This window comes from Pinus tabuliformis, chromosome 5_2 (genome assembly GCF_031772625.1).
Source record: "Pinus tabuliformis cultivar Carrire ecotype Pingquan chromosome 5_2, CPIR1, whole genome shotgun sequence".
Lineage (NCBI taxonomy): Eukaryota > Viridiplantae > Streptophyta > Pinopsida > Pinales > Pinaceae > Pinus > Pinus tabuliformis.
Window position 1 is genome coordinate 570545164 of NC_142306.1, and position 13776 is coordinate 570558939.

The following is a 13776-nucleotide window of genomic DNA, read 5'->3' on the forward strand; positions in this document are numbered from 1 at the left end:
ACTACGGACCAGAGGAGGCCACTTGGGAAGAAGAGGAACTCCTTAGGAAAGCTTATCCAAACCTGTTTTCAGGGGATAGACATCGGGACGATGTCCAATCTCAGGAGGGGGAGATGTAATAACCCCAGATCTATGTAAATTTTGGAAGTTACTGTGGTAAAAGATTAAACAGTTGTTGTTATGTTTAAACAAAGCTGTGACAAACTAATTCTGATTTAATAATTTAATTTAAGTATTTTGTTTGGAAATTGCTGGCAGCCTCTAAGAGGTGAGTTTTAAAACAAATGATCAGTTGTGATAACTGATGAAACTACCCTCTAAAAGAGGGAAAAGCCCTGGCTGAGGGTTTCTGTGCTGTGGGGGACAGACAGAGAAAAGGAAAAAACTGATCTTGCTCCAAGAAAGGGAGGAGAAGTGGAAGGTTAAGTCTGGTGAGGACCAGATAACCTGGCACAGGAGTGCACTGTTCTTGTTGAGGGCTGGAGGCCTGCAGGGTTGCTCGGGGGGAGAACACCGTCTGAGGGTGGATCTCGTGGCTGGGAGGAGAGCAGAATATAAGTTCAGGTGACTTTTGTTTGAACAGACTCATTCATGATAGAAATATTCAGGTACGATTCCACAAACTTGTAGTCCCTGATATGAAAAGCAGTATATGTAGACATTACAGTACAGAAGCTAGTAAAATTTGTTTGCTTCCTAAGTACTGTTAGTAAGGACAGTTTAAGGGTATATGGAAATTTAGAAGTAAAGTGTCTGTAACAAATTTAGTTCAAGTGAGTGTTAGAGGAAAATAATATTGTAGAGACAAGCATTAATTTATTACAGGTTGGAGAAGCCCTGTTGCAAGACTGGCTATGGGTAGCAGTCTCAATCCGGACACGGATATTATGTGGTCATTCAAAAGATTCTGTTAATATCATTAGTTAAACAGTAGTGATCATAACCGATAAAGATAATGTTTTCTGGTAACTGAAAAGAATAACCAGTAGAACCCTAATCTCACTTTAACCATATACCGAAACCTTGAGTCGAGAAGTTTTGGACGGACAGAATAACTCTACAGTGTAACGGGTTGGTACCGAGTCTCAGCACTCGTGGCACGGGACGGTACCCAAATCTGTGTTATACCACTGGACGGGGTATGGTATAGATAGTTCCGTGTTATGGAATACCGAGAAGAGTATTAACAGAGAAAACGAGTGTCAAGCTTCAGTGCGCAGTAAAAATGAAATATGCGCACGGAATGAACTGTACAGATGATAATGCATATAAGCAAAAGGGACACTTCTCTTATCTATCTGAACCGGAATTAAACCGTCGATATTAAGTGTTAACCATATAAAAACTCAAGAAAGCATTGATGCATTGCGAGTAAATGAGAATGTAGATACAGAGAACATTAATTCTTGCATACGAACATCATACACAGATATATGTATTATTTGAAATACGGTGTGAGAAGATAAAAGCTTATCTAACCTACAGTAACCAATATCCAAGGTTATATCCAACGATTGTGTATCAACAGTTCCTATAGACAGAACAGAGTAATTTAAAAAAATAACCTTGTAACTCGATATCCTCGTGATTAGAACTGTTGAGGATATGTATATATATATATATAAAGAACTATACAGTATATAATAACCCAAGATTCTGTATATGGACAGGAGCTTCATAAATGGAAAACAAACCAAACACTGATACGGTTGCCGAAGGCTTCAGAAATTTCATAACCTCGGCAGCAATAGATTAGCAATAAATAACACAATACATGGTACGCAGAGAGACTCAGAATGTAGAAATATAATTAAAACCCAATTCTGCGCGTGAAGGCCAGATAGGGAAGTATGCATCTACGGCATCAGTCAGTCAAGTCCGCCGCTAAGCGGCTCAATATTTACAAGCATAGAAGAAATTTAACGGGTGAGTAAACCCAGAAAACCATGGAAGGAACCCTATTATATCCAGACAGTATTTGTCAAACCCTAGCTAAATAACAAGCAAAGCTAAAGGGGCTCTTCGCCGAAAACATAGGTAGCAAATGAGCAGACTTCAATGGGAACAAAGACCTGCATGAGAATACCCAGGCTTGCTTAAAAACTGCACACAAGACTTCAATAAAGATGCTTATGCCGGTTATAGCAAAAGCTCATACCTGGTAGTCGCTGAGATCCGTTGCAGAACCTTTCTCCATGGCGTCTACCGTTGCATAGTCGTATCGACTGTGTCAAACTCGACAAGGAAAACCAGAGAATGTTAAACATTAATACAGTGAAGGTAAGTATTGAATCAAAACCAAACATGGAAGTATCATTTAGTTACCTGCAGGGTTCAATGTAAGCTGGACGCAAACTCTGGAGAATAGCAGGTCGCAGCTTCGAATCTTGATAACGAGCTCGAGGAGGAACATCACGCCGAACACAAAGACCGGTTGTCAAATGATTAACCATTGGAGAGAAACACTTAAATATCACCGATAACCCCTGATCGATTCCCAGCCATCCGATCTCCGGGTTAGATCCAAGCCGTTGAATTATGGCGGGGACGGCTGGTGGTAAACACGAAATTTGGTAACCCGAGGTGTCACATGGCTGGAGAACCCAGACCATGCCACCTGCCCCAGGAGGACAACCATAGTAAAGGCTTTTGTGACCTGTCAACTGAGCGGTACCGTGGCAGAGCCATCGAAACCAACGCTCATTAATACCATGTATATGAATCGATTTTGGGTGGTTGTGTCATACGACCAAAGCATAAATGTTAACCAAAGCATTGTCAAGTGAATCGTTTAGGTGGATGAACAGTCATAACCAAACGTAAGTTCATCAAATATTTAAACATAAACCATGGAACTGGGTACTATTGCCATTGTACGCCGAATGATTCCTTTAAACTTGTTTCAACGCTAATGTTTGTCAATTATATAGTGTTATGATGACACAGATCCTGATGGTAGAGAAATGTACAGGTACATTGTTATTATAAGGTCATATTATGGGTTCGAGTTAGGAAATTATTTCATATGCGTGATTATTATGATTATTATTTTTAGAAAAAAAAAATTGTGTAGAAGAGAGGTGTGACAAAGTGCCAGTTGTTTGCATATGCAGAGACGTCCATGGTGGTTTACAAATGCCTTGTCCGGAGTCCCGGTGGTTTACAAATGCCGGTGGTTTACAAATGCCTTGTCTTGAATCTGGAGTAAGTTCAGAGCAGAGAGTGTCGAGCAGCTAATTCTCTCGAGTAAGGTGAGAGCAGAGAGTGTGGAGCAGCTAGTTTGAGGAGTAAAGGAGCAGAGAACTTCGAGCTGAGGTTCATTTACAGTGACTTGATATTACTTTCCACGATTACAAGAGTTCCACCATTACAATAGTTGTTTTTGTTCATGCCATTTCTTCGTCTAGTCCAAGTTCAGCCACTCGTCTTCAATAGTTAGTTAGTTCCTTAAGTTGAATATATTAGTTCCATTTCCATTTTAATTTTGGGATTTGTAAGTTAGTTCCTTAAGTTGAATATATTAGTTCCATTTCCATTTTAATTTTGGGATTTGTAGATGGTGTTTATATTAGTTCCATTTCCATTTTAATTTTGGGATTTGTAGATGGTGTTTAAGGGCTTTTTTAATTGCGAAAAACTCTATTTGTTAGGATCATCCATAACTCACATTCGCGGAATTTACAGCAATAGGCTCTTACAGTGACTTATATATTGTGTTTCGTACCTTTATTAGAACATCTTTTTATCATAGAACCCAACACAATGGAAGGCGAGGTCACAAGTTGAGATCTTCCCTATGATATGTTGTTTTGCAGGTTCTTTGTAGTGGCGAATGCAATTGCATGTGGGTACACATTGTTTCCATTCATCTTCTCCGTAACCCGCAAATTTACCTCCTCTACACTGTCAACCTTTCTTCTCTCTGTCACTGATTTGGTAATGCCTTTTTCTTATTCTTTACTATGAAGGTGTGAAAGTTGCGTTATAAATGTTGTTCAAATCTCGAATTGAATTTCATAATGTGCAGGTGATCAAATCTCGAATTGAATTTCATAATGTGCAGGTGATGGTGGCGCTGGTATCGGCGGGGGTCTCTGGGTCTCTGCAACGAGTGCCATTGCTTACGTCGGGTACAAAGGAAATTCTCATACTCACTCGGGAAATATCTGCGGTATATATGATTGCTTCTGCCACTCCATTAAAATTCAATATGCTGTAAGATATATCCGAAGGGTTGTTATACATGAATATCAAGTGGGAGACAGCAGCAAAATAGGCAACCAGAAGCAAAGTAGAAATAATAAGGGTGATAATTGAGAAGCTCATTCTCTCCAACCCAATCTAACAGACAGAAGATAAACAAAGAAGTGAGTTTATGAGCGAAAATAGAGATTCATTTCTATATATCGGCTTAAATAATTTGTTATAAAAAGTTGTTGATTCAGGATCTGTTAGATTTTTTTTTAATTATTTGAATATTCATAGTGGTATTTGAAACGTGGACAATGTTAGCAAACGTGACGCCAGAGCACGCATGGTGTGTTTTAGAATATAAATTGTCGTGTAGCCCATGAAGCTTTCTCATCAAATAGTTAATGACTTTCGTTCGCAAACATGGTTCTACGTGGCTTAACATTTGTTTATTTGTTTTAATTCTTTTATTATAAATTATGACGAGTATATAAATTTAGTTCTTAAATAGAGTTAAGAAAATAACATTTTATAAATTAATATTATTAATTATAAAAGTAATAGTTAGATATCTACATTTAAAGGGATTTGCTAGAAAAATTTTAATAGTGGAGATTATTCATCAGTTTATTATATTTATTTTATAAATAAAATTATTTAAAATATTATTCGTAAATATTATATTTTATTAATATTATTTTTAATTTATAAATAAGCTTGCTTAAAATATTATGAGTCAATATCATACTTTATTAATATTAAGTGAGAAAAAATTATGATTCATTTCACATTTAATATATTGTAGATAAATGTCCTAACATATGACTAATATTAGCAAGGAACTAATATTTTGATATTTATGGTTCTTATGCTGCATTTTACTATTTATAGTTCCCTATCTCTTTATTACTATTTAAAATTTTCCTATATTATGATTTATTTTGTTTAACATAATTATTATAAATATACTCTGAACATTTTCTTTTTCTTTTTACATAAATCATATTTTATAACAATTTCTTAATTCTTTATCTTTATTCATTTTTTTGCAATATTATAAATTTATTTAATATATTTAAAATTATTAAATACACTCTTAACTACTTTATAAATATATAATATCTTTATAGCAATTCTTAACCCTATCCTTTATAAATCTATTAAAATTTTGTTATTATAATTAGTTTATTTAATATAATGAAAACCTCCAACAACTACTTTATATTAAATATACTAATTCTTATTTTTTAGAATTTTTTTTTAAATTAATTATATTATTTTTTTAATTAAACTGAAAAGTGAAAAACTTTTAAATTACTAAAATATTTTATCAATATTTTGTAAAATTCAACTCTTTATTATTTATCTATAATTATAATTATTGATAATTAATTAAAATTTAAAAAATTATATTTTAATTTTTTTTATACATTAAAATATTTGAAAAATAAATTTTTTTATATTAAATTATTTATCAAATAAATTATATATATATATATATATAATTTAGAGCTAAAAAAATATTTAAATAAAAATAATAAAGAAAAAAATAATAAATTTATTAATTTTTAATTAATGAAAGTAAACTATTCCCATATACTTATTTGAATATACCTACAATATTTTTTTACTCGTAACGTTTCACATGCTCTTACGTGAAAACCATGTTCTAGGGATTTCGAAAAATTTAAGTTATTGAGTAATAGGCCTAAACTATAAGGAAATATTATAACAATAAAATCACATTCATGAATGTTAGTTTTTTTATTATCATAAAACCATCTATTTTTATGTCTTTCATTATGAACATCCAGTTCAACATCTTATATCATGTATTCCAGAACATCTTATATCATGTATTCCAGAATGAACGAGTTATGAATAACAAGTTCAACGTCTTATATCATGTATTTTAGAATGAACGAATTATGAATAACAACTTCAGTGTCTTATATCATGTATTTTAGAATGAACAATTAATTCAGTAATTACATCGTGTATTTCATAATGAGCAACAGTTCAATGTCTTATATAGTGTATTGTATTTCAGAATGAACAATTAATTCAATAACTATATTGGATTTCCCATTCATGATTATACCACCACTGCTTTGCCAACAATAGACAAGACATATTTGTTAAAAAATAAAAAAAATTACTTCCCTTACGATTTCAACATTGTACTCTGACCAATACAATTTGTTTAAAAACAAATCTGCAAAAATAATTTGAAAACAATTTCGACCCACATCTTTTTATTACAAAATAAAAAATTACTCTTACGATTTCAGTATTATACTATGAGTAATACAAATCATTTAAAAATAATTTCGAAAAAATTTCGCCGGGTATGCCATCTGCAACGTAGACCTTCTGGCAGACCCCGGCAGGGCTGCATGCAGCACTTGTTCTTTATACACATTTATATATACAATAAAGAAATAACTCACCACGGAAGAACTGAAGAATAGACAAGAGAGAGGAGAACAAGTCCCTACCATGGAAGGTAAAAAAAATCACCATGGGAAAACAAGTACCAAAAGGTAAAAAAGATTCACCATGGAAGGATTTATGACTATAGAAAAAATATAATTAATTATGCTTATTATAAATATAAAATAAAATGAATATTTAAATATATATTATTAATTACTAACTCAAAAATTTACGAACTATTTAACTATATAGCTAAGCTATTAAAATAACATATGCCATGAAATCTCATCTCATCTCATAAACATATATTCAATTGCATTTAAAATCAAGGGATGCGTAAAGTACAAGAACAATCGCTCATATAAGCCATGCTCAAAGTGAAAATTTGATATAAAAAAATATCATCTCTGCTATCTATTTACACTATCTAATTCTACTGATACAAAAAGTGATGGCGTGGCCATGGTAATCCTAAGTCATACTGCAACAACGACCGTTGCTTGCTTTCGTTTCCTCGTCTTTCCCAATGCAACCCATATCAAGCGGTGTCCCCAGCCACGCAGCTCCCGGTCTGGGCTTCCTATCCTCAACAACTTTAGAGCCCACAAAGTTGCGATAAATTCGAGAGAGTACCTCTGTAAATGCATCCTCCACGTTCACAGCATCTTTAGCCGAAGTCTCTATGAAGCACAGGCCTTCTCTCTCCGCCAAATCCCTGCCTTCTTTGGTGGAGACGCATCTGGAATGTTGGAGGTCGGTCTTGTTCGCCACCAGCATTATCACCAATGAAGAATCGGTTTTATCCCTCAGATCCTTCAGCCATCTCTCTGCGTTCTCAAAGCTCAGCCGGCTGCTTATATTGTACACCACTAATGCTCCCGCTGATCCTCTATAATACGAAGTTGTTATAGCACGAAATCTGATAACAATGAAGCAGATCACCATTTAAAAAGATAAAACTGGATGAGTTCGCAAAATAATCATCATCAAATTTATCGAAATCTCATGTTAATTCTCTACGTACCTTTCTTGACCGGCAGTGTCCCAAAGCTGAGCCTTGATGATTTGACCATCGATCTCCTTGGTGCGGGTGGCGAATTCTACTGCAACCGTTGGCTTCGTATTGTGTCCGAAGATATCATCGGCCATTCTGGATAATAAGCTCGTTTTTCCTGCACCACTGTCCCCTAGGAGCACAACCTTGAATAACCAGTCATACTCTGCGTCAACTCTGTACGCCATTGCTTTCAAGTTTCTATGCTCTGGTTAATCGTACGTCTTCGATGAGGAGAACTTTCATACAAACCTCTGAACATCAGAGGATGTGAATTTATAGGCGAATCAAGAGATGTATTGAAGCCTTTCCAAGGTCCGCCGGCTACTACAAAGAAGTGGTTGCTTAAGCATGGTTAGGAAAGTCTTTGTGGTTGCTTAGGAATGGTTAGGAAAGTCTTTGTGGTTGCTTAAGCATGGTTAGGAAAGTTTTTATTTTGACTGTACATTTTAAGGTATTGTTCAACGGTTTATATATTAATTTGGTGTTTAGTTTTGTCACACTTTAAAATTGGATAATAATAATGGTGATTTATTTTTAAAATTTTAATTTAATTATCAATTTTTTTTTAATAAATCACCATTATTAAATACAAACTGCTCATAGAATGCATCTGCTTTTTTATTTTATTGTGTTCAATGAAGATTGGGGGAAGCATGTCTAAAACAATATGAGAAGTTGACAAAAGAGTGGAGTTGACAAGGTGGAGTTGACAAAATGTTTAAGTTGAGCTTCATTGTTGGTCCAAAAGAGAAGCTCTTGAAAACTTCATCTTGTTACTTGTCAACCAGTAGTGGCCCTGTGGCAGGGATACTATTCATATCAACAGAAAAGGTAGTCTTATGCATTGACCGTACACTCTCCATCACATCTTCTCAAGGAAGGAACTCGTAGCTACTACAGGGCAATACATACATTATCATGTTAATTCTAGACTAATGTTTGTGAATTCAACTTTATTTTAATGTTTTCTTTTTATTGGATACTATATTACACAATATTCCTTTCCTAAGTTTCCAAAGGAAACTTTTTACGTGTTTCAAATTTTTTTATTTTTTTATGTTTCCAAAGGAAACTTTTTACGTGTTTCAAATTTTTTTATTTTTTTACGAGGCTGGCACTGCTTCTTTGTGCATGTATTTTTGGTTCAAAAATGCATTGCATTAAGTGTTATTTTGGTTACATGCACTCTTATTTGCTATATTCATATTTGTGTATAAATGGTTTGGATTCATATAGATCCACATTAATATATATGTTTTTATTTAAAATTTGAACATTTTGTGTTTTTTGGTTTACCGATTTTTTCACTGGTACCTGATAGAACAATTATCATTTTTTATAGTGCTTTGAAGTTATAGACTTTTAATATGGAGTGTTATGAGATAATGATCTTCACTGAATTATGGCTTTGTTTGTTTTGTGTACAACTATGGTAGATGCATTCTTAGAGCACTTGCATATATGGAGCAGAAATGCTAATGGCCTAGTTGAGCTTTTTTGGGCTCACAATAAGTCTATAAACCTTTATGTCTGCATAATCTTTCAATATGAGTAAAAATTAAGATTTCATTATATGCAAAGTGAGTAAAGGATTTTCAATATAATTTGCTCATAAAATGCATATGTTTTTTTATTATGTTCAATGAAGCTTGGGGGAAGCATGTCTAAAACAGTATGAGGAAATTTGAGCTTGGGGACCAAAATAGTAGCTCAAGGTGGAGTTGAAAAAATGTTTAGGCTAAGCTTCAGTGTTGGTCCAACAGAGAAGCTCTTGAAAACTTCAGCTTGTTACTTTTTAACCAGTAGTGGCCCTATGGCAGGGCTACTTAAATTCATATCAACAAAAAAGGTAGTCTTATGCATTGACTGTCCACTCTCCATCACATATTCTCAATGAAGGAATTCCTGTAGCTACTACAGGGTAATACATACATTATCACATTAATTCTAGGCTAATGTTTGTGAATTCAACTTTATTTTAATGTTTTCTTTTTATTGGGTACTATATATTACACAATATCCCTTTCCTAAGTTTCCAAAAGAAATCTTTAACGTGTTTCAAAAAAATGTTTTTTATGAGGCTTGCATTTCTTGAGTATTTTTGTTAAACATAAGTGCCTTCAATACTCAAATTTTTGTAACTGATCTTGGATTTATTAGATTGGATATTGCAGGTGGCTATACCTCTTGGTGTTGGAAATACTGAGAGGGGGGGTGAATCAGTATTCCTTAGAAATTATCACTTTTAAATATTTTCAGAGCAATAATTTTAGGTGGAAAACCCCCTCCAAGTCAAAAACCACCGAACGTTTTTCTAATAAATTCTTTAATCTTCAGCCCCAACTGAAATGAAAGCAACAACTTTCTAGAATTCTATAAAAGCATTCTTCTCTATCTCCCACTCGAAGGATGCCCCAATGCCCCAGTTTCTTTAGTAATCAACTAAATGGATGTCCCAACACCCTAGCAAGCCACAACTCACCCTAGCACCACCCTACCACCTTGAAGTGTTCACAAGCCCCCACCTGTAGGTGACTTCATACACCTGCCTAGCACCTCCCTGCCACCCTATAATGACTGAAATAATACAAGACTATGGATTCCCAAACTAGGGACAACAATCCACGATACAATAAGATGTACAATGATTTTCATGTACTTGACCAAATAACCAATCACTCTATGACCTGCAACCCAACCATGACATCATCCCAACAGTGACTCCTATACCTCCCAATCCTGCCTCTTCGACTTAGGCAGAATGACTCTTTTACAATCTTTACAATGATGACTCTTTTACAATGATTCTTTTACAACTTTAAAATGATGACTCTTGGCCTTAACAATACTTCACGATATCTGAATGGTTGTCATGTCTTCAAGGATGTCCCGCTACAATGATTCCTTTGATTTGATACTTCTGCTCTTGAATTCTTGCTTGATGGTGTACTTGAATCTTCTTCTACCTACATGAAAAATTTTCCCGGCAAAACCAGTCCCAAAACAAAACAAAATACCCTTCAACTTAGCTTTGCTTGCAAAACACATGTAAGTGCATAATAATGAATAAATACAAATTAAAATTACAATGTGTACATGAAGTGTGCTTGTCAATTTTGTTGTTGACTTGTTGTAGCAGTAGACAAAGACTCCCACTCTTGATATAGGTCTGGACTCTATGCAAGAATATATCCAAAAATGACCTAAAGATATATATAATAAAAACTAATGACAGGCCCTAGTTCTAAGTACAACAACAAAGACCATTCTATCAACTATGACAAGACAAGTAAAATGAACTTACAACATCATATAGATTTAGTAGAATTGGTGTAGCATCAGGAATATGTAGCATCAAATGTGTAGTATCAAGAATAAGACATCTGAAATGTGGTCTCAAATTAATTGTGACATATAGAGACATAGAGAAATAATCGAGACCCTGTATATACTTAAATTGTCATGCAAAAACGTATGTCAGAGATGATACTCAAAATTCAAATGTAAACGCTAATCATATATACCTTGTTGTAGTAGACTTACCCTTGACTGTTGATGTGTGGTCCTTATTGAAGTGATCCTTGAATGAATGCTTTTTCTTGCCTTCTAGGAACTTGCTATTGAATATGTTGTATCTATGTAATTTCATATCTCTAGGGTCTGAAATTTCGTCCTGTGGTATCTCTCTGAGTCATCTTTCCAACCCCACAGGTCTGATCAAGACTGGGTTCTTCAAGAAAGAGTTATGCCCAATCTCCCAGAATGACCTGATTATAGACTGGTTCAGTAGATTGAACTTGTATGAAGTGCCACATGTCACTGTTGCAACCTTCGGCCTTGTTTGACATGGAATTCAGGAGCCTGCAAAAACCCAAACTTCCTCAGATCATATCTCCGAAAATATATCGAACTAAGATTTGAAATTCGATCACGAGTTTCATCAATATTTAGGCTCAAATGGGTTTTAATTTAAGCTTCTGAGGCTTCACAGAAAAAATAAATAAATAAATAAAAATAATAATAAAAAAAAATTATAGTGAAAATGTCACGATGAACTGTTTGAAGCCACAAAATCCTTACTAGAGGAGGATACGAGGGTCACTATTTATATGAATGTCTTGAGTTGAGAGGGTCCTCAACAAGTGAAAGTTGGAGGGATTTTAGGAGGAAAAAAAAACATTAATAATTATTGACTATTCAATGACCACAACCAATTATGAGTGCCATGCCACACCCGATAGGGTTTTAGCCCACTAACTGGGGTTACTAACTTCAAACATGAATATCTCTCAAACTGTGAAGAATTATGTGGCGTGCCATATATCAATGAAAACATCTTGATGAGTAGAATCCATCTAAAATATCCTTGACTCATAATAAAGTTTTCAAGTCAAATGCCCATGCAAAATCGGGGTAGACCCTGGTGTTGCTTGGGTTGGCATCAATGACAACCATTGATTAACAATCTCTCCCTTTGGCATTGTTGGCAACACAAGTAATCCCCCTGCAATCATGACACCTCTTCCTACTGCCTTCTCTCCCCCTTTGTCATCAATGACAAAGGGTAATTCCCCCTCACAAACTATCATCTTGCAGACCTATACACAACTCCACTCCCCCTTTCTACTTAGTTAGATAAAAGAAATATTCTAATGAGAACTTGGGAGAATCCCAAGCTTTTGGCGAAGATATTCAAATTCTTCATGAGGTAATAGTTTGGTAAAGATGTCATCAATTTGTTCCTTTGTGGGCCCAAAATATTCAAGCTTGATATCCTTTTCGGTGACCTACTCTCTAACGAAATGATATTTGATTAGAGTGTGCTTTGTTTTGGAATGCACCATAAGATTTTTGGAGATGCCGATGGCACTGGTGTTATCGCAGAATATGGGAATATGCTCATCAAACTTAACTTGAAGATCTTGCAAGGTTTTCTTCATCCGTAGAACTTGAGTACAACAAGTTGTTTTCACGATGTATTCTGCTTTCACTGTGGATAACGAGATTGAAGACTACTTTTTACTTAACCATGAGAGAAGGAAACCACCTAGGTAGAACATTGCTCTATCGGTACTCTTACAGTCATCAACACTTCCTGCCCAATCTGCATCTATATAAGCTTGGATGACTAGATCATTTCCTTTGGGATACCAAAGACCATATTCCTTTGTGCCCTTAAGATATAGAATAATTCTTTTGACGACAATGATACGAGATTCTTTTGGTGCTGCTTGGAATCATGTTACTTGTCCAACTCCCTGCATCACATCATGGAGACTACCAATCATGGATCTATACAACCTTTGGTCCACATCCTTTGATGAGTCTTCTAAGCTTAACTTTCAACCTGTTACCATGGGGTTAAGGACTGGGTTGCAATCTTCCATCTCGAATTTCTTGATCATTTATTTGATGTACTTGGTTTGATATATGAATATTCCTTTATCCTACTGAGAAATCTGAAGCCCTAAAAAGTATGTCAGTTCACCAAGCATAGACATTTCAAACTCACTTTGCATTTTTGCGGCAAAGTCTTTACTTAATCTATCATCATTGCTTCCAAAGATTATATCATCCGCATATACTTCGATAATTGTTAGGTTATCTCGATCCACTTTCACATAAGGATTGTTGTCAACACTTCCTTCCTTAAATCCTTGTTGATGTAGATATCCGTCAAGAAAAGCATACCAAGCCCTAGGAGCTTGCTTGAGACCATATAGAGCCTTCTTTAATCTGGAGACGTAATCTTGTTTGTCAGAGAGCTAAAAACCTTCAAGTTGTTCAATTTAAACTTCTGCCTCCAATTCACCATTTAGAAAAGCTGACTTAACATCCATTTGGTAGACCTTGATTTTTTTCGAGCAAGCATAAGCGAGAAACATCCTGATAGCTTCCATTCTGGCAATGGGACGAAATGTTTCTTCAAAATTGATTCCTTCAACTTGTGCATATCCTTTGTAGACTGATCTTGCCTTGTTCCTGGTAACTTGTCCATCCTCATTCAATTTGTTTATGAAGACCCATTTAGTTCTAATAACATTTTTATCCTTTGGTCGTGGAACCAATTCCCAAGTGTCATTCTTCTCAAT

At 34.8% G+C, this 13776-nt stretch overlaps 1 protein-coding gene and 1 pseudogene across 1 annotated transcript; both read right to left on the reverse strand.

Moving 5' to 3' along the window:
• Nucleotides 1-1722: 1722 nt before the first annotated feature.
• LOC149160247 (uncharacterized) lies at nucleotides 1723-3020 on the reverse strand. The gene is made up of 3 exons (XM_089433667.1): nucleotides 2326-3020; nucleotides 2159-2225; nucleotides 1723-2072 (listed from the first exon to the last, which is right to left on the reverse strand). The coding sequence occupies exons 1-3, from the start codon at nucleotides 2610-2612 to the stop codon at nucleotides 2010-2012; spliced, it is 417 nt and encodes a 138-aa protein (XP_089289793.1). The 5' UTR covers nucleotides 2613-3020; the 3' UTR covers nucleotides 1723-2009.
• A 4078-nt stretch (nucleotides 3021-7098) lies between these two features.
• LOC149160248 (ras-related protein RABA1e pseudogene) lies at nucleotides 7099-7869 on the reverse strand (annotated as a pseudogene).
• Nucleotides 7870-13776: the final 5907 nt, after the last annotated feature.

What these genes read in the sequence shown, in the direction of transcription:
- LOC149160247 (XM_089433667.1), bottom strand. Translation starts at nt 2,612, where the DNA reads ATGGTCTGGGTTCTCCAGCCATGTGACACCTCGGGTTACCAAATTTCG. An exon ending in GCTTACATTGAACCCTGCAG is followed by an intron (nt 2,226 to 2,325) that starts GTAACTAAATGA and finishes AGTTTGACACAG; the next exon opens with TCGATACGACTATGCAACGG. An exon ending in CGGATCTCAGCGACTACCAG is followed by an intron (nt 2,073 to 2,158) that starts GTATGAGCTTTT and finishes ATTCTCATGCAG; the next exon opens with GTCTTTGTTCCCATTGAAGT.